Raw genomic sequence first — 20,098 nt, forward strand, 5'->3', positions numbered from 1 at the left:
CTTCATTTTTCATACTTAAATACAATTTATCTTGTACTAGGGAATGCTGTGTACAACAGAAACTAACTTGACCATTTATTTTTAAAGGGTTTTTCAATAGGGACGCTCGAACTTTGACAGCTCATAGCGGCCATCTTGGTAAAGTGATAGCTGTCACATTTGGCATGAACACATATTTAGTCTTAGTCGTCGGGTTAAGACGTCCGGTGCGTTGGTATCTAGCGATGCACCGGTGTTCGAATCCCACAGGCGGGTACCAATTTTTCTAATGAAATACGTACTTAACAAATGTTCACAATTGACTTCTACGGTGAAGGAATAACATCTTTTAATAAAAATCAAACCCGCAAAATTATAATTTGCGTATTTACTGGTGGTAGTAAACATTTTATCAGTAGCATTTGTCTTCCACCTTCAACCGCTAGTAAGCCTTTAGTAGTCCTACAACGTACCCATAACTATCAACATGTATTTAAACAGGTTCGCGAGATTCGGAAATCAAACATATTCAATATGGAATAATATGATTTATTCTCGATATATAAGCACAATAATTTTGCTTTGACTGTCAAAATATCTATATAATTAGGTAAGTATTCAAGAAGCAGGTACAAATAATGTTTACAACACTTACGTAAACTATCTTCCAACATTTTATGAAATTTAACGTTTATACCAATAACAGACAGCCGAATAAGTTAATACAGAAATCACTTTGTGACATAACATTTCAAAAAAATTTCGTAGTTACCTAAATTTATAAAAATCAAAGCGTAGTTAGTACAGCGTAGTAATAAAAAGACTTAACAACGTAATATAAGTTGAAGATTATAGATACAGAATGGTAAAATCTTAACTATTTAATAACAATCGTTAAATAAATGGTGGATAATACTAAATCTTTACTTCTTACAACCAAATTATAATGTATTTATGAAATTCCTCAAAAAATAGGAAAATTAAAAATACAGGGAACTTGTGATCGACATTCATATGAAACACATATTTCATTCAATAAGTCTTTAACAGTAATGAAATTAGGAAAAATAACACATTGATTTCAAGTTACGAACAATAGTGATGGATTAAAAAACAAAGTAACCATTCTTCATATTCCGAAACTATACCTTCTAAAGTTAATCTTAAACATAAGATTACTACGACGGTACAATCAAACAACAAAAGCTAATAACTTCTAGAAATTTCAATGGACATAGACAAATCAGTCCCTTACAAGTTTGCAACATAGACCGACAAAACAGTACAACTACAGAAGTGTAGAACGATAATACCGACACGATAATCCAATGACAATTTACGAAAAAAATGTCTAATATCTTAAGACACTTCATACTACGTGATGAGACTATATGCCTATTAATCGTTATCGTGTCGATTTTTGAAAGAAAAAGGCTATCTTAGGTTGATGTCTTAATATATGTCTGAATTACAGGCATGGTGATTTATACAAGTCAAAATTTAAATCCGATAACATAATATATCAGCGCCAAATTTTCGGTAGAACTATGTCTTAAAAGCGTCAACAAATGTCCTTATTATGTATGGATTCATGTTACATAAACATGGGAGACTCTGCAATCTTGTTGTACAAGAAATAACAAAGTTATTGTGCTCTGCGTTAATAAATAATGTATTTTTATCACAACAACAAGACCAACAGTACAAAAATAAATGCTAACGCGACTGACCGTACGCTACGATGGTAAGGCCGCATGGACTAGGATCACTGGTTGCAAAGGCACGTTTCAGGGATCGAATCCTGAATTCTCATTTTTTTTTAACTGACTTTTCGTCTTACTCATTTTTGTTCGTTTTATTATCTGCCCGAGGAAGACAACGTACAAACCCTTATTATTACGTCTACGACTTTATATTAGATTGCTATCTTTTGGGTTAAATCGTTAAACAAGTAACACGTAAACGTATTATCTTTCATAACAAAATATAAATTTTACAATGTTTTGCGGGATAATTCGATACTGCACATCGCAAGCTCGAAAAACTATATAAGTATCAACTGTACATATATGTATGAAGGCCATTAAATTCAGTCCTTTCTTTCTTTCACATTCACGATGTATAAGAATAACAATTGTTTCAATAATTCATAATCGAGTTTATTAAAATATGGAATCTTAAAAGTAATAATGGATACCGCCTCTATAAATTAGTAATCAACATTATAATGCTTAAAACAAATATTATATCACGATTTATCCTGAGTTAAAGCACCTTAATCTATAAACTATCTTACATGCAATAACGAATTTATATTCTGGAATTATAAAATATAAAATAATATGAATCTGTAACAAAACTATTACGATTTGGAATCTTAACAGGAGGTATTCAAAATGTTTTTGTACTAAACATTTAAACTATGTATATACAATATTTATGTGATGCTATTTTTATAAATGTATTCCTTGATTTGGGCGTTTCTTTTTTCTTTATTTTCCTTAGACTAGAACTACGTTATGCGTCTAAGATTTCAATAGAAGGCAGTAAATTTAATATTCCATAAATCGGTAGTGATAAAAAAAAAACACCAACTACTCGTACACTAAATTGCACCATACAAAAATAATCAGATCTTTCAAAAACCAAACATTTTAAAACGAATCAAAGCAAAATTATAGAACTTGAAAGAAATTAAAACAAACATGGTAATTGTTAGGTTTTAACATCTAAATAATATATTTTAATGGACCTACCTAAAGAACTGTTTCACAGTTCACATCTGAATGTTATAAGACAGTAAATGTGACTTCTCACAACGCTTTTTAACAATAAACAAATCTCATTTCAATGCTTTAGTGTTGAAATTAGAAGCACCTTGAATTTTACACAAAAACATCTTATTTCTTACGACAAAAAAATCGCAGTTATAACAGGCATCACACTAACTCTACATTGTTGCTCTACACAGTAGACATACGAATGCGTTTCGAAATAAATTCTCCGTCCATTTAACTTTTATGTTTTTGTTATTTACGAGATAAAACGGTTTTATTGACAACAATTTTAATGAACTATGTAATAGAACGTCTATTATGACTTATTTACGGCACATGACACACTGATGAATGGTAAATATAAATTTTACGATCAATTCACGTCACTACCAGATTATGTGATTTTTCGTGCGACACTTTTTAGTATATAAAAGAAGACAAGGCGAATTACAATTAAACGGTGATACTCTATTTCGAATTTTATATCCAAAGCTTAAAATATACGTATACGTGTCGAAAGAAATTTTGGACCCGACAAAAATGAACTGTGATCGACGGATGTGTCCGAAACTAAACGAGACACCCATCGTTCAGGCCGTTGTTGATTTTAGTCTGTGCATCTGCAGCCGATCCGGGATAAGTATGGCACTGTTGATTGCTCGCCAAGTTATAATTCACATCAGGATCGTAGTATTCCTGCTCTGCGTCAATCGGAATGAGGAGGTTCGTGGCTTTGGGCAGGAACCCGTCTGTGGTCACGAAATTGGGATCCGAGGTTGGAGTTAGGCTAAGGACGCTGTCGGGCCTGTTGTATTCTTGTTCAATCAACTGCTGCGCCGGGTAAATAGAGTCCAGCGATGAAATCGTGTCCACCGAAGAATCACCTATCGGCGTAGCGCAAGTGTAACTTGATGCGAGTATGTTCGCGGACTCGGGTCGGATGTATGGCGAGTGTGCTTCAAACGAAGAGGGGAATGTTGATGGAGAATCGTAAGAACGAATCATGTTGTACTGCATTGTAGGCGATTGCCTCGTTGTTGAATTGTTCTTGACACACGATGCGGCGTGCAGCGACAGCATGTCAATCAACTGCCGCTTCTGAACTTCCAAATCCTATAACAATATTTATTAACTGTCACACATCTGCTTGAATTTTATCAAGTGTCCTTATCGGGCTTTCTATAGCAAGCGCAATTAACATTAATGAGTGGTTACTTGACTTTACCGTTATCAGTGACTGCTAGCGTCACGGCTGATAAAATAATTCGATGCACCGAAATGTTTCCACCTAAATTACCTTGAGCGGATACGTGTTTGTAAAAAAATCATTTTGTCCGTTCTTCCTAGAGGAAATTAATGTGTTCGATGTGATTTGTTGTTGTTTTCTTTGCCTTTAGGCAGACGAGCATACAATCCATCTGATCGTAAATAGTCTTTGTCGCTTATGGACATCAGCAACGACAGGGGCACATCCAAGTCGCTGACCAAGCCAGTATTTGGGAGCTCTGACCCAGAAATGAAAGCAGTACTTTACAAACCAGAAGCCTTGTCCAAGCTTTAAGTACTGCTTTGCTTTTAAGTCGTAGAACGTAGAAGTTACAATATAAATACCGGATATTTCATACGACTGATTAGATTTAGATACATTTTATTTGAACATAAAAAAATATTCGACAAACAAAATATATTTGAAGTAGTGAGTAATAAGATGTATTATTAATATAATCTAAATAAAAAAGTAGTACCTTCAGTTGTGCTTTGAGATCAATATTCTGGTTTTCGAGGACCTCGCTCTCCGTGACCAAGTTGACGGTTCTCTCCCGTTTCTTCATTCTGCACTTTGTAGCCGCGATTTTATTCCGTTCTCTTCTACGCCGCCTCCGTTCTTCGTCTTCCGGTGTTAGCTATGAAAAAAAAAACGAGACCATGAGATATTTTTGAAAGAAGATCTATATGACAACTAAAATTGGTTTGGGGAAGATCGCTCTCTAACGACTTTTTATTTATTTTTATTGATTAGATGTGTGAACGAGCTCACAGCCCACCTGGTGTTAAGTGGTTACTGGAGCCCATAGACATCTACAGCGCAAATGCGCCACCCACCTTGAGATATAAGTTCTAAGGTCTCAGTATAGTTACAACGGCTACCCCACCCTTCTAATAGAGATAAACTGTCGATTCTATATAACAATTCCACTATCAAAACGCAATGGAAATGATCTTTAAGACAGTACTGGTTAAATTAAATTTGTAAAACCGAACGTATTCAAATAGACTCCTTGCAGCCTACCCACGTAATCGATATGCATATAATTTCTCAATGCCAAAGCCTTTCAAATTCAGGAAGTGAAGTGCCTGCCATGTCTACATTTGCGATGCCTTCTTCGTCGGCTCGTAAAACTTCAATCGAACCGTTGAATTATGAATGCAACAGTCCACCAGTATTAGCAATCATTCGTGCATAGTTAAAGGTTTTCCTTTAAACCATGGCACCTCATTTTGTGGACAGCAAAATGTACAATCTCACAGGATCGTATCGATAAAATCGATTCCTCATTCGAATCATTTAACACTGTCTTAAGTTAACGATGAATTCAAAAACCAAAATGAAAATCGATATTTAAAAATGTAAGTCATCACAAATGGCTGGTATATTATTAGCTGTTTAGTTTCCAAGATCGACTATTTATGACAAGGATTAAAAAATGTAGGCGTTGAGCTCTATAATATTAATATAAACATAGGATAATAAAACGTGATGCAATAAACGTTTTATTCACGTGCGTTTATGTATGCGGATAGAATATTGTTATAAATTAAATTAAATTTTAATGTGACACAATTGCGAACATGACTCCTAGGAACTAATAGTCATAGAACATCTTCAATGAAACAGAATTCTGCGGTTAATTAATATTACTCTTCGTTGTTTGATACGTGAATTAGTGGTAAAACTAAGAGGAATAGACAAATCGGAAAAAATACATAAGAATGAATTTATGTATTGGCTAAAATAGTTACTTTTAAGTTTTTAATATGTTGGAGACTTGCAAATGAATTACAGCCCGCCGGGTGTTGTATTCTACACAACAAACCATCTTACTGTCTGCGCTGATAAAAACGACTTTCTATTCAATTAACTGAGCTTATCATTATCAAGATTGTTTCTTGTTGCCCAGTTCGAAGATAGCTGACTTTAGAACTAGATTCAGTTAGCATTTCATTTGTGACGATCTAAAAACGCCAGTAGTTGACAATACTCGTATTGATTATGATTGATTTATGAATGGACTGTGACTGACAGCGCAATCCACCGCCTTAACGGGTACGAACCGTAGGTATTCAATGATTTTAAGTTTTTGTCGAGTGCAGACCTCAGCTGTACCGGTTTGAGTGTAGATAAGTAATGTTTCTAACATTTAAGGCACTAAGCACGTGTATCTTTATTTTTTTAATTTTTTAATTCGATACTAGTTTTTTTTGGAACAAGTTCCTTATGGGACTATGCGGAGGGGTACCCTAACCGGGAAAAAACGTCTGTAACGTAAGATTTTGTGTTTGTTACCTCATAACTTTTGACTAGGTGAATCGATTTTGATGATTCTTTTTTTATTAGAAAGCTGACGCTTTCCGTGTGATCTCAGTTTAGTCCAGTTCTGATAATAGTATCCATGAGAAAACCATATAAGCCTTAAATTTGCATTAAGTACGTGCGCGACAAATAGATAAATAACTCAATAACTCAATATCACACCAACCGATTTCGATGATTATTGTTTTGAGTGTATATTAATTTGTTTTGTAATCTCTTTTTTTATCAATAAAAAAATCATAATAAAAAATGTATACCCGAATAATTATTTTCTTTATACCTCGAATAGAACTTAAAATTAATATTTTTTATAATAAGGAACTTCGTTCCTATCCGGTGTCCCACGACACCACACATATTTTTATTTAATAACCATTCTATCTCTATTTACAAACAAACTTTCTCCATTAACACTGCTAAGAAAAATTATAGCCTTCAACTTCACTTTCATTTAAATCCTATATTATTCGTTTATAACTAAGTGTTTTTTTATATATAATTATCCAAATAACAATATTAACTGTTCAACAGTTTCACCTTGGATTAGTCAATATCATAGACTGGCGATTAGATTGCCAAGTCTTGTTTCTACGCGGCGCTTCTTAAAAACACATTTATAAATGATAAAAACAGTGTAAAGTCGGTCGACCGTCACTACGAATCATTCCTACCTTTCCCGTATACATTGAGTCAAGTAGATCACACAGTTCCTGATGGCTATCGGTCGTCCTGTTGTTCTGTAACCAAGGGTTGCTGCTTACAATAAATCCTCGTCCATCCGCCAGAGTTTCAAGGTATTTACAGTCGATCGACCGAAACTGCAAAGTTAGCGTTGGTCCTAATGCAACGGTAACTAAGAGTTTAATTCTTACCCCTTCATTTTTGGCTTGTTGCGTGTGACTGCTATCGTAATCTTCATCGCTTTCTTCCTTTTTGAGTCGTTTCACGCTGACGTCTGTATCGCTACCGGACATTTTGCGTTTCGATTCAATGGACAGTTTCAGGCCAGCCTTGATAAGTTCCGAGCACGTCTGAAAAATGCATGAAATACGTTTTAATGTTACAATTCAATTAGAAATGCCGCGAAAAACAGAACTACAATGAGGTACATATCTGGAACCACGTTTACTCTCCAAAAATAATATTCCGCTAGTATTTTCTGTTTTAATTAACTCAAATATGACATTTGAGTTATATTTTTTTAAGAAAATCTTACATAAGTCTCTGTTATGCTAAATAATAAATCGTCATACTAGTAATCTTCTTAACACCGCTCCGCTATAATAAAATCACGGATATAAATGTAATTTTGAAGGAGCCTCCACTGAATAATAATACATCCGAAGTTAATACCCATCGCTTCATAATAATTACATGTTTAAAGCGTTCAAATAAAACGTTGCAATAAATAAATCATCGACTACATAAAATCGGAGGTCCTCATAAACATTACGTAACATTGTAAACTATACCTGTTCCATTCTTGCATTATAAAAGCATAATGAGTGCGAATGCGTTCTATAAACTTTACAATTATATCCCGGTGAATTAATATGTGTGGGTCGTGCGTGTATTTTTTAATATCGTGATTCACGGTCACTTCACCTCGATGTGATGATTACATCAAGGTCGTATGGAAGATGTACTACATTGCAAGTGTAGCGTTAGCGTTAACCACATGAAATAAATAAACTGACATAATAAACACACAAAAAAATATTACAAACTCATTAAAAATTACGTATGACTGAAGTACAAGTAATAAATAAACTAAAATTTTATAACGAAGATATATCGTGGTAAACAAAATGCCACACTAAATTGTTGACGATTTAAAGACACTAATAAAACCCGTTATGTTTAAATAAGATTCTAAACTGAGTATTTTCATGTGTTTTGTTTTTTATTTATTTTATGTATTCAAGACAATATCAAGAATAAGTAGTTTTTTGTTGATAAACTATGAAAGACTTTAAAAGTAGTAATAGGACTAAGATTTAATGCTAAAGTATGGCGATACGAAAATGCATAATTGCATTTTATTCAACTTTATTATTGAGAATTACTATAATACAATTGTTCAATGGTAGAAAATATGTGTCGTTATTAAAATCACATTCAGACACTTTTTCATTATGAAACATTCAATTACGAATCACTCGAATGAATTATAAAACTACTTGGCGTATAGATTGTAATTACAGATTATTATTTCTGATAATTTGTAATTACTAACTTTGGTAATATTAATTACCTACACACGTCTAGCCTTACAATATCTTTTGCAGAACAGTGACGGTTCAGTTTAGTGTAAGGCATTTTAATTGAAAAGTCAACCTCTCATCATTATCTGGAAGCCATGCTTCATTGTGACAGTAAATGTAACACCCAGATTGCGTTAATGATACATGGCATCAACCCAAATACATGAAACCAATAGTATTTGATATAAATAATTGAACTTCTACTAGGATAATCTTTGTACCTATTGTATATATCAATTTTTCGATTACGTTCTCTCGGAGTTCGTCGATTTATAATGGGAACGTGACGAAGTATTGACTAAGTACCTAAATAGATAATTAAACCAGTAATTACCAAGTCTTGCCCCGTAGAACTCTTTCGCAGAAGATAAAAATTATTTCGTTCATCGATAAAACATTTTAATCTGATCAATATTATACTATAGCCAGTGTGGGTATAGAATTGAATGCCAAAATATTCGTTCTATTCAAAAGGCAGGTAGCTAATAATGCTAATTGAATGCGAGGTCACAGAAGCCTACTCATTAGATAGCTTTGCACGTTGAAAATATGTTTTGATTGCATGCGGCTTGCCAATTGTTGATCCGCAAATAATGCTAATCGTTTTAAAGAATGCAAAGATAGATCGAGGTTTACTCACGCAACTTAGTCTGGTATATTAGGTAAGACTACTAAAAAAAGACCAGCTTAGACTGCTGAAAAGTAATCATAAAAGTGGTTTGTAAAATGTGAATTTCAAATATTAAGTAACAAGAAATTGTTTTGACTTTAAATAAAGATATTTGACTGATATCTGTAAATATTTATAATAATTTTTAATTGTGGGGACCTCTTGTGAGTCCGCACGGGTACCACCATTCTGCCTATTTATGCCGTAGAGCAGTAATACCTTTCGGTTTGAAGGGTGGGGCAGCCGTTGGAACTACACTGAGACCTTAGAACTTATATCTCAAGGTGGGTGGCGTATTTACGCCGTAGATGTCTATGGGCTCCAATAACCACTTCACACCAGGTGGGCTGTGAGGTTGTCCACTCATCTAAGCAATAAAAAAATAAGGAATTATTCATATTATTATCTAAATTGTTTGTTCAATGCCACTGTGCTTAAATAGACCCAACAAAAGTATTTAATGTTTTGAAACTACCCTTAGTTGCATATTCTTTTAAACGCACCCAAAGTTAGTCAAGTCCGCACAATACCACAAACCACGGGCCTTCGTGCCACATAACACTTCACTGTCTATCAGACGAGGTACGAATTCATGTGTTCTATCTATTCTCAGACGTTTTTGAATGAAGATAATTAAATTAGGCGTCTACCATAACACAGAGCGAAATCAGAACGGCCGTGAAGTTGTTTTTTACGAAACGTCATACAGTTTTGAGCGATGTCTTAATTTTTTTGTATCCAAATACATCTATTGTTGCTTTCTGAACAATGTATTAAGAGAGCAGTATGAAAAAAAAAACACTAATAGACTAAGCCTCGAACGTTTTTTGTGAAGGCATTAAGTATATAACTTTTTATAATAAATTCTGACCTCGGGTGATTATCAATATTTTAAGAAAATATTATTATGATGGTAAAAAGGTAATTCTAAATATTATTTCAATGAATAAATAAACGAAGGCTTAATCTTAAAAGTTTATCGATTAATAAATTCATGTGTACCATGAATACTTTCAAAATGAGTTTGTCCTTATATTATTTTACCTTCTGTATGCTGGGCGGAGTGCTTGAAGACGGTGATGTGGCCGACGAGCCATTAGACATCGAAGAGTTGGAGTCATTTCCGCTTCCGTTCTGAAAAGACGTAGGGAAATGAGTTCGATTTGGCCAAACGCAACCGTCTACTTCGATTATATTATTTGTTACATAGCCTTCACATCATCACCATAAGCAATATTATGTTTTATCTTCTTATTTAAGACTAGCTGACCCGGCAGACTTCGTAGTGCCTCAATCGATAAATAAAAGACCTAAACTTTTGCATAAAATATACTTAAAACAAACAAAAGGAATCCGTCCGACGAGGGACACATCAAAGGAAAAACAAAATTGTTATTTTTATTTAATTCCGAACATTTTCATTAATTTATCTACCTTTTAAACCTTCTGTGAACTTCCACAAATAAGTCAAGACCAAAATTAGCCAAATCCGTCCAGCCGTTCTCGAGTTTTAGCGAGACTAACGAACAGTAATTCATTTTTATTTATATAAGAAGAGAGAAGATAAGAAGATGTATGTTAGACGAACTTACAGAGTCACCTGTTGATAAGCAAGTACTGAAGCCACGAACAAATTAAATTTATGTGTGATCATCTCAATCCTCAAAACCGATTTGATTTCTCAGGAAAGAGGCAAGAGGGTGGTACCTGTTTATACATTTTACAAGATCTGCTAATCACCAAGACAACGAAGCTCTAACCGGGCTAAGCTCTTTTGTTAATTCCACTTCACATATACGACAACCGAACTCACATGTCTCCGTATGTACCTTTTTTTAATTGTTTATTGCTTACATGAGTGGACGAGCTCACAGCCCACCTGGTGTTAAGTGGTTACTGGAGCCCATAGACATCTACAACGTAAATGCGCCACACGCCTTGAGATATAAGTTCTAAAGTCTCAATATAGTTACTACGGCTGCCCCACCCTTCAAACCGAAACGCATTACTGCTTCACGGCAGAAATAGGCAGTGCGGCAGGTACCTATCCGCGCGGACTCACAAGTGGTCCTACCACCAGTAAAATGTATGTAGTACCTCATAATATGCCAGTGCACTTTTACGTAGAGATGTCGAATAACTAACTGAGTATTAAAAGCGTTCAACTAAATTACTTCCCGTAACAGTCTGGTGATCACTAGCCGCATTGGGCTTTTCTAATTTATAGCACAATTATACAATTAGCCGTACATGGCCCATTGTTTTCTTTCCGCTCTGGATTGTTTAGTATGCAACAAATATATATATTCTAGTTAACAATAAAGGGCAATGACAAATTAACTTTTGCATGTGTGGGAATTCATTTTTCTCTTTTGATATATTAAATCGAGAAACTTTAACAGCGAATATAAATAAATTCCGTCAAATGCGCGAACATCTATCCTGCAATGTACAATTTTTATTTTTTGTTCAAACTTATTGACAGTAAAATAAAAAATATATTTAAAGTATTTTTTATTATTAAAATGTTAATTTCGAAAAGAAAATGAACTTGCCGAAGGAACTAGGAATCGATTAACTTCTAATTAGCAGATGCCGCACAATATTTCTAAAAGTGATCCAACACCTAAATTCAGCCTTGACGTTTTTCCTGAGAAAACTGGATTAAATCGTGTCTGTCCAGATCACTGTGTACGTGTAGGGCTACCCGCATAGACTGGTTACATAGAAGTGAAAAAAATTAAACAAAAATTAAAATTTACTACAGACCTAAAAGTACCAACCTTTCGCTTTTCATGTATTTCTACAGTAAATCACGAATCTAATCATAGTCAGTCCAGTATGCGTTAAACAAATACTTTAAGTGTGAAGTAATAATCTCATAAAATTAAATAAAACTATCAAAATATGATCACAAGGCAGGTACTTGGAAAATATAATATCTAACGCAAATACATTCTCAAAAGCTCAGTAGCTGACAGTCACGAATTGCGCGGGAGTATTTTAAACTAATATTCGGCAACCCTGTTTTTACTCATCAGCCGTCGATAAGACAGATAGTGTTGTAACTAAATATAGATAACCAGATATCAAGTGTTGCGGCGCCGACGAGTCTAGCTCTCTCGTGTAAATCGACTGCAATAGGTGCATGACCTCATGTTGCTTACCCATCGGCAGTACTAATTTAAAACTCAACAAACAGCTAACGCGTAATGTACAGGAATAATAAAAGAATCGAAGATTTTACTTTAAGATTCAAATCAAGAAATCATAATGATCGACGATATAAATTTATTCAGCTAGTAGTATTCTTTCGAAGAACAGCCAGGTCGTTGGAACGATCACAAAGGTTAAGCCTGATCTGGAAGTTAAGCAGTGCAAATACCCCAATTATTACAATTCACTGGGCGTGTTGTGAGCCCAGACGGGTAGGCACAACCACCCCGCCTATTTCTGTCGTGAAGCAATTAACGCGTTTCGATTCGAACAGTTGAGCAGCCGTTTTACTAAAAACTGGGACTTAGGACTCGTCCATCAAGGCCGCGTTTACGTTGTTGATATCTATGGGCTCCGGATTATAACACCAGGTGAGCCGTGAGCATGTCAGCACAACTAAACAAAAAAAATCAGTTATATTTTTTGCATACATTGTCCCAATTGTTAGTGATGACAGCAAAAGTATTATCCAATGGTTATATGGGGGAAGGGATCACGTGGTCGGGTTATGTGGTTTCAATGTTGGCAACAGCTCAAAATACCTGTAACGCTTATTTACATTCTAGACGAGGTTGGATGTGACCTAAGCGCGGGAAGGATGCACTGCATTGCGATTGCGTACTGTTCTAAGAATCGACAATGAGAAGCGATTGAAGTTATTTATTTACTGACCGATTAAATTATTAGTTAGCGTTTAGATTACCCTAAATCGATCTGTACAAAGAAAGACATACAAACATCATACATACATACAAATAAAATATACATTTTTACGCTACTGAAAGTTTTAAATTAAATGTTAAATTCTTAGTTCTATTTTTATTGTCACCGAAGGACAGGCTATCTTGATCAACTTAAACTAAATTTATTTTTGTCACTCATGAGCATCGACAATGTTACTACTGCATTACATTTTTAATTTGGTATGTGTACAAAAAAATATATTTATAACTTGGACTTAAAAAACGAAAATCTTTCACCACAGATAATTTAGTTATTATTTTGAAAAAATAATTTTAAACCCATACACTTTAATATCAATATAATTTTAATTAAGAAACTTTAGTCGCATTTTTTGTACTCTAATTTTTTAACGCTACTCTTCACTACATAGTATAAAACAAAGTCGCTTTCTCTGTCCCTACTATATCCCTATGTATGCTTAAATCTTTAAAACTACGCAACGGATTTTGATGTGTTTTTTTTAATAGATAGAGGAAAGTTTATATGTATAATAACATCCATTAAATAGTGGAGAAATCAATAATAAATTACAGTTTCCGAAGCGAAGCGAGGGCTGGTCGCTAGTTGCAAATAAATTTAATTACTAATTAATTACCTTGAAACTGGAATTCTTTTCGTAATTATACTGGTCCAGGGGGTTTGTCATGGTGATGACATCGTTTACAATCTCCGGCGTACGAAGCGTAGTATTTGTTCCCTCGGCGGTCAGCATGTTTATCATAGCAGCACTTAGATTCACATTAACACTCAAATTGTACGTTCCACTTTCTCCGTCAGATCCTAAAGCAACCGGCGATGGCGATGTATCCTCACATTTAATTGTCGGTATAGTAGAGCTCATGCTCGTTGCGTTCATTATATCCTTGTAAGGAGCCAGTTTTGTTGTTTTTTTATTTTATTTTATTTTGGTAACTTTTCAAACAAAATTATTGGTACTAACACTTTAGACTAAGTCTAAATATCACGGGTAAACACTATCACTAAATCACTGTCTGGTAAACTGGGTACGAATGGCACTTGAAAGTCTCCTCTAACAGAAGTCTTCACGGGTAACTTTTGTAATTAGACCTGTAACAAAAAAAAAACTATCATGAATCAAAATAATAAAACAGTTGTGGCGGTTTCGTTATTGTAGTAGCTAAAGGCAGTGGACGTCCCGTTGGCATCAGATGGATCTGAGACGCCCTACAGATTTACCGAAGCGACCAAATTTTTAATTATACCCGTCGAAAAATCCCGGCCCCACAGCCAGGATGCTGCTCCAATAAAACGCTTTTTACAGTTCCCAATTGAATGCTGGCCATAAAATTCAAACTACGCGCTTTTTTTGTTTACGGCTTAATTTTAACGCTCTTCCGTGTAACGCGTCTATTGTTCGCGGTTCGTGAACGGGCGCGGTATCGTCGGGAATTAACTCGACCGAATGCAAGGACGTACATGGATTAGTCAATTAACGTGCTCTCCGACATAGATGTAGATACTAGACAACATTATATGGAAATTGAAGTGTGAAGCCGCATAATTAGGCCATGCCTATGACAGCATTATATTCGAATTTCGAATCAAACAGGAGCCCATTGTGTCAGATCCGTGTAAACGGGCGGAGTCGAAAGCTGGTATGCGCCTTGACCTGGCCTCTATCTACGAGTGTATCTCATATCTGTCGCACGTAAACACAATAAAGCACGGAGCCTGTGTAACCTAGATACTGCGGTTTTACTCATTCTAGTCGCGAAGCCCGAGGAAAATGCGCCACGAAGTAATAAATATTTGTCAGAAATGAACAACAGCCAAGGTCAAATATATTGTGTTCTTCGTACGTATTTAATATATTGGGAAAATAATATGCACACAGACAGAGTGGGTAAACCGCAACATGTATTGTTTTCGAATACATAATTTTATCAGTAATAATAATAAGTAAATTACTTATGACGCCGCTTCGTTAGTATTAAGCAGAAACAGTTAATGATTCAAAATTTTGAGGAGCAAAATTCAATCACACTATTTTTTTTTTTTAAATAACGATAATAACTGTGATCCTAGGACACAAGAATACGTTTTCCTTTTTTCAATAACCTTTATAAAGCTTAAAACTATACATACATACATCTCCGACTTTGAATGTCATTAACTCATTAGTAATACACAAATAATTGTGTATGAATGATTATTCTTATTTTTTTAGGCGCACCGCACCCATTTCAAGCATCTTACCGCACATGTGAAATATTTTACGTAACGTTAAATCTCTGACACATCGGTAGACGGTTGCTTGAAGAACAAGTGAAACACATGTGGGCAAACACGCTGCGCCTTATTGACGATTTTCATATAATAAACATCAACATTTAAAGGTTAAAATAATGAAATCAACAAAATTACAAGCGGCAGGCAGTGGCTTGGCTCTGCCCCTGGCATTGCTGAAGTCCATGGGCGACGGTAACCACTCACCCCATCAGGTGGGCCGTATGCTCATCTGCCTACAAGGGCAATAAAAATATATATATATAGCGGTAGGTGCACTTTCTTGCAATAATATCTGTTCGGGATTTGTTTGAATGAAGCTATGACATTGTCGACGTGGGTTTAAATAGCTACGGAATTCCTTATATATTGAATATGCAAATTAAGTTTGGACATAATTATGCAAAGACATTTTAGTTAAGCAAGAACGTAAATGAAAATTATTACTATTTATTAATAGGACTAAAGAGCAGATCGCGTCCTTACAGGACAAGAGTTTAACAATAGTTAAATAGTTTTTATTCAGAGATTAACCTGATAACATTCCGAATAATCTGCTGCAAATTAATCCATGTGTCGATTTTTTTTGCTCTAAGATAAACAGTTTCGTGTATAGTAAAAGTACAGTACAAAAGTACATATTAAATTTTAACCAGCTAGATTTTTCCTGGCATTCTCTGATTTAACTGCAACCGTTTGATATTAGGACGTCCGCAAGTCGACCCAAAACGGGAAAATAAATATACCTACGTAGTATGTTGTATCCGCTGTGCCTTGCGTGGGATCTACCTTAGGTGTTGCCAAATTGAAATTTATAATAGCGTCGAACCAATTTATTTCGTTTTCATAAAAAGGCAAATATCGTAAATACCGAATACCCACGCTCATTTTTTTACTTAAAGGTTTGTCTTGAATATGTTTTTTGGATTTACTAGAGGTCCCGCAGTAGTCGAAATTCGACTATAATTAATTGGAATTGTAAGTTTGTACATTATTATGATTGTATTTTATACTTCTATAATCACAAATTTCCCCAAGACTACACTATAAAAAATATAAACCAAGACAAACAATATTTAATCTCATTTTGACAACAGACGTCAAGAACAAAAGTTTGACAATAAATAGTATGCATGCGTGTGTGCGTCAAATACATGGTATGTAGTGTGTATAATGTTTTTTTTATTGATTTAATGTATCTTTTATGCATTATTTTTAAAAAATATTAGCATTGTGCACTTCTTCTCTATATTCTCTATAAGTGTGGAAAATTTCATACTCCTCCGTCTGCTCAATTTTCGTAAAAAGGGATACAAAGTTTTTGTTTAACGTATTAATATATAGATTATCCAAAAAATATTTCGATGGCTCAACGTTCTATACAACTTCATACAAGTGCATATTTTCTTTTTTGACACAAAAACATGTATGTTAATATAAAAAAGCTGCACCTTTATGATGCTATAAAATATATGTACACACTTTATACTAAGGCAGAAACCCACATCTTAAATTCCTTAAACGCATTCATAAAGGAAATTTAATATGCACATTCATTGTGAAGTCGGAATTATGAATTGAGATGCTTTCTCGAAAGTTTTATTACGGTTTTTCCCTTTTCCTCAAATCATAAATGACGGAAGAGTGAAAGGGAAGGATGAAAAAAATGTTAAGCTGAGCACAAGGGGTCAAGTGACATAGAATTGAAGGGGTATACAAAGGCACACGAAAACCAGTCATTACGCCTTTTTGTTATTGAAGTGATGTGAAATGGGTGACCTAGTTTCGACCGCACCCGCTGTGTAATAACGTTTTATGTGCCTAGTTAATAGCGTTTTTCTAAGTAAATTTGTTCATGATTATCGTAATTTATATAACATTGCTTTAAACTTAACTACAGGCACAAAAAATTAGTATTTTTTTCATTTATTTATTCATAATAGCAATTTGGATTATTCAGGATTTAGCTGCTTACAAAACACACGACAGTCTACTTTTTGGTTTGCTGATCAATTTTAATCTCTGAAACGTATGAATTTAAGGTACATTCTAGGTATAGTGATGAATTCCCTGGAATTAATTAGTAAAAAACGCTCGAATCCGTAATCTTTTGATAATAAATTGTTATTTGGAATACTTAACCGTGCACTTGTGAAACCCACAAAATTGCTACATTGGTCCTAAAAAATAAGTCACATATTTATGACCTTGGTATTTTACAATTTTCAAACTTGAATTTTACGATAATATGTATAACTTGAGGATTCGTTAAAAACTATTTCTTATGTTTCAATTAATCATATTACTAGGTAGCTTCATTAAATTTTCCAAATGCATGTAAATATAGAAAAAATATTAAAAAACATAATATTAAATGTCAAGCCCGCTCACACTGTTTCGCCGGTTATCAAGGCTGACATTGTTTTATAAGAGTCGTCATGGCTTGGAATGTATTTGAACTTCAGTTTTTAAATATGGAACCAATATAGGAATCAATTGAAGGAACGAGGACCGACAAACAAAAAAACTTAAAAAAAAAATTGTAATAAAATTTGAACGTGTTAAGATATTTATAGATTAAAAAAATGTGTGCGTGTACTAGTGTACACACGTAAGAAGTGAAACTTCTTTATGGCCTTATTTTTCGAAAAATGATCTACATGCAACTTTCTAGAAATTGGTTAAATAAAGTTAAATTAGATAAAGTTTAAACAAAAGGATTTTATTATCATAGACATGAATACAAAAAAGTTAAATTAGATAAAGTTTAAACAAAAGGATTTTATTATCATAGACATGAATACAAAAAAGATGGCGCGTAACGGAAAAATGTGACGCGTAACCGAAAAATGTGACGGTAAATTTTTTTCCAACGCCGATAAGGAAGTTTCACTTCAAAAAGATAAAATAATAATATAGAATATATGAATAACGAAAAAAGCAAATTTTGTGAAACGAGGCAGATAATTTTCATATTTGAATTCAATAACAATAAATTATTTCATAATATTGATCGTGTACAAAACGCAACACGATCCGACGCAGAGATACGGAAACGCGGAAACAAAATGATTAATAGTCTATTCAGCGACGATACCAAGGAAGCAATCTATAAAATTATAATGTATATTAATACGTAAAGCAAAAACTTTGTATCCATTTTTACAAAAATTGCGCGGACGGAGGAGTATGAAATTTGCCACACTTATAGAGAATATAAAGAAGAAGTGCAAAACGCTAATATTTTCTTAAAATAAGGCATAAAAGATACATTAAATCAATAAAGAAAACATTACACACACTATCATGTATTTGACACACACACATATACTCTTTGCTTATTGTCAAACTTTTGTTATTGCTTAAAGTCTGTAGTCAAATTGAAAATAGGTTAGTATTGTTTATCTTTAATATTACGAGTATTTGTCTATAGTGTAGTCTTGGCGAAATTTGTAACAATAGGACCATAATGATGTTGAAACTTTTAATTTCAATTAATTATAGTCGAATTTCGACTACTGCGGGACCACTAGTAATGTACAAAAATTTGTGACAGATTAATGTTACGTGTACCTATGAACAGTTTTATAATAACGTAGGGGATACCGTGTACAATACAAGCCTCTCATTGTTATTCACGGAGCCGAGAAGGACGTAATTTTTAACACCGCCATGTTCGGAATTAAAAAAACAATGCAGCCAACGTTTATTTACGAACGGAAACAACAAATTTCAATTCAGATTACGTTGTTACGGAATCTTTTGACGGTCAAATTGTGTTTTTAGCGATTACGATTTTTTATTAGTGCTCTTTATTATTATTATTGTTTATTGTTCGATTCCCATTAAAGTTTTTTTTCATCGTTTATACATTGATCGACGGTAAAGCGCATTCCAAATCTGATTATATCCAGTGCTGTAATTTAAGCTCACAGACAATGTTAATGTCACGATCGTTCTTCAAGCCCACTGAGTTACTCGCCGGATCTTCTCAGTGGGTCGCGTTTCCGATCCGGTGGTAGATTCTGCAAAGCACTGCTCTTGCTAGGGTCAGTGTTAACTTCACTCCGGTTTGAGCCCCGAGAGCTCACCTACCAGTTAAGGTTACGCTGAAATAGCCACTCAAGGTTATCAGCTTAGGTAGGGAAAAAAAGACCTTGATATTCGACCCTACATCATTTGTCAAATGGTGGTAAATCTGGAATAAGGCAATATACGTTTCCAATACACCCTAGACTTTGCACACTGGGACTGATTGATTACTTTATCAATTAATTTTCAATAACCTCAATGTCTCACTCAACAATATAAAATAATCTCGTCTCTTGTAATGTTTTGACCAAACAAGTGCTTAGGAGAACCAAATCAAACTCGTTGAATGCGGTCGTTGTTGATGGCCAAAATGGAATATGAGATTGGAATATACCCAGTTTTGGATAAAGCCTGGGGTAAACTATAAAAATGTATATCACTTTTATATCTTGCTTAGATTTTATTTCAAATGAAAAAAAGGAGATTTACATTATTTAAATTCCTTCCTAATTATTGCTTAATTTTATTTGCTCGAAGCTCCCAATTTTTGTCAACATTTTCCTACTTCTATTATAAA

The 20,098-nt window shown here is 34.1% G+C and overlaps 1 protein-coding gene across 2 annotated transcripts in view; it reads right to left on the minus strand.

The window, feature by feature from the left end:
* Nucleotides 1-512: 512 nt before the first annotated feature.
* The window catches only part of LOC101740596 (activating transcription factor 3), a 67,851-nt gene continuing 48,265 nt past the window's right edge, over nucleotides 513-20,098 (minus strand). The window contains exons 2-7 of one of the 2 annotated variants that reach the window (XM_004928243.5): nucleotides 13,838-14,310; nucleotides 10,327-10,416; nucleotides 7,221-7,379; nucleotides 7,020-7,085; nucleotides 4,502-4,660; nucleotides 513-3,869 (exon numbers count right to left, since the gene is read on the minus strand). In XM_004928243.5, the coding sequence (XP_004928300.1) occupies nucleotides 3,327-3,869; nucleotides 4,502-4,660; nucleotides 7,020-7,085; nucleotides 7,221-7,379; nucleotides 10,327-10,416; nucleotides 13,838-14,098 (1,278 nt within the window). In that variant the 5' untranslated portion in view covers nucleotides 14,099-14,310 and the 3' untranslated portion in view covers nucleotides 513-3,326. The remainder of the gene's footprint in view (nucleotides 3,870-4,501; nucleotides 4,661-7,019; nucleotides 7,086-7,220; nucleotides 7,380-10,326; nucleotides 10,417-13,837; nucleotides 14,311-20,098) is intronic. The other variant, XM_012692148.4, reaches the window with a different exon arrangement.

Source organism: Bombyx mori, chromosome 18 (genome assembly GCF_030269925.1).
Source record: "Bombyx mori chromosome 18, ASM3026992v2".
In the NCBI taxonomy this organism is placed as follows: domain Eukaryota; kingdom Metazoa; phylum Arthropoda; class Insecta; order Lepidoptera; family Bombycidae; genus Bombyx; species Bombyx mori.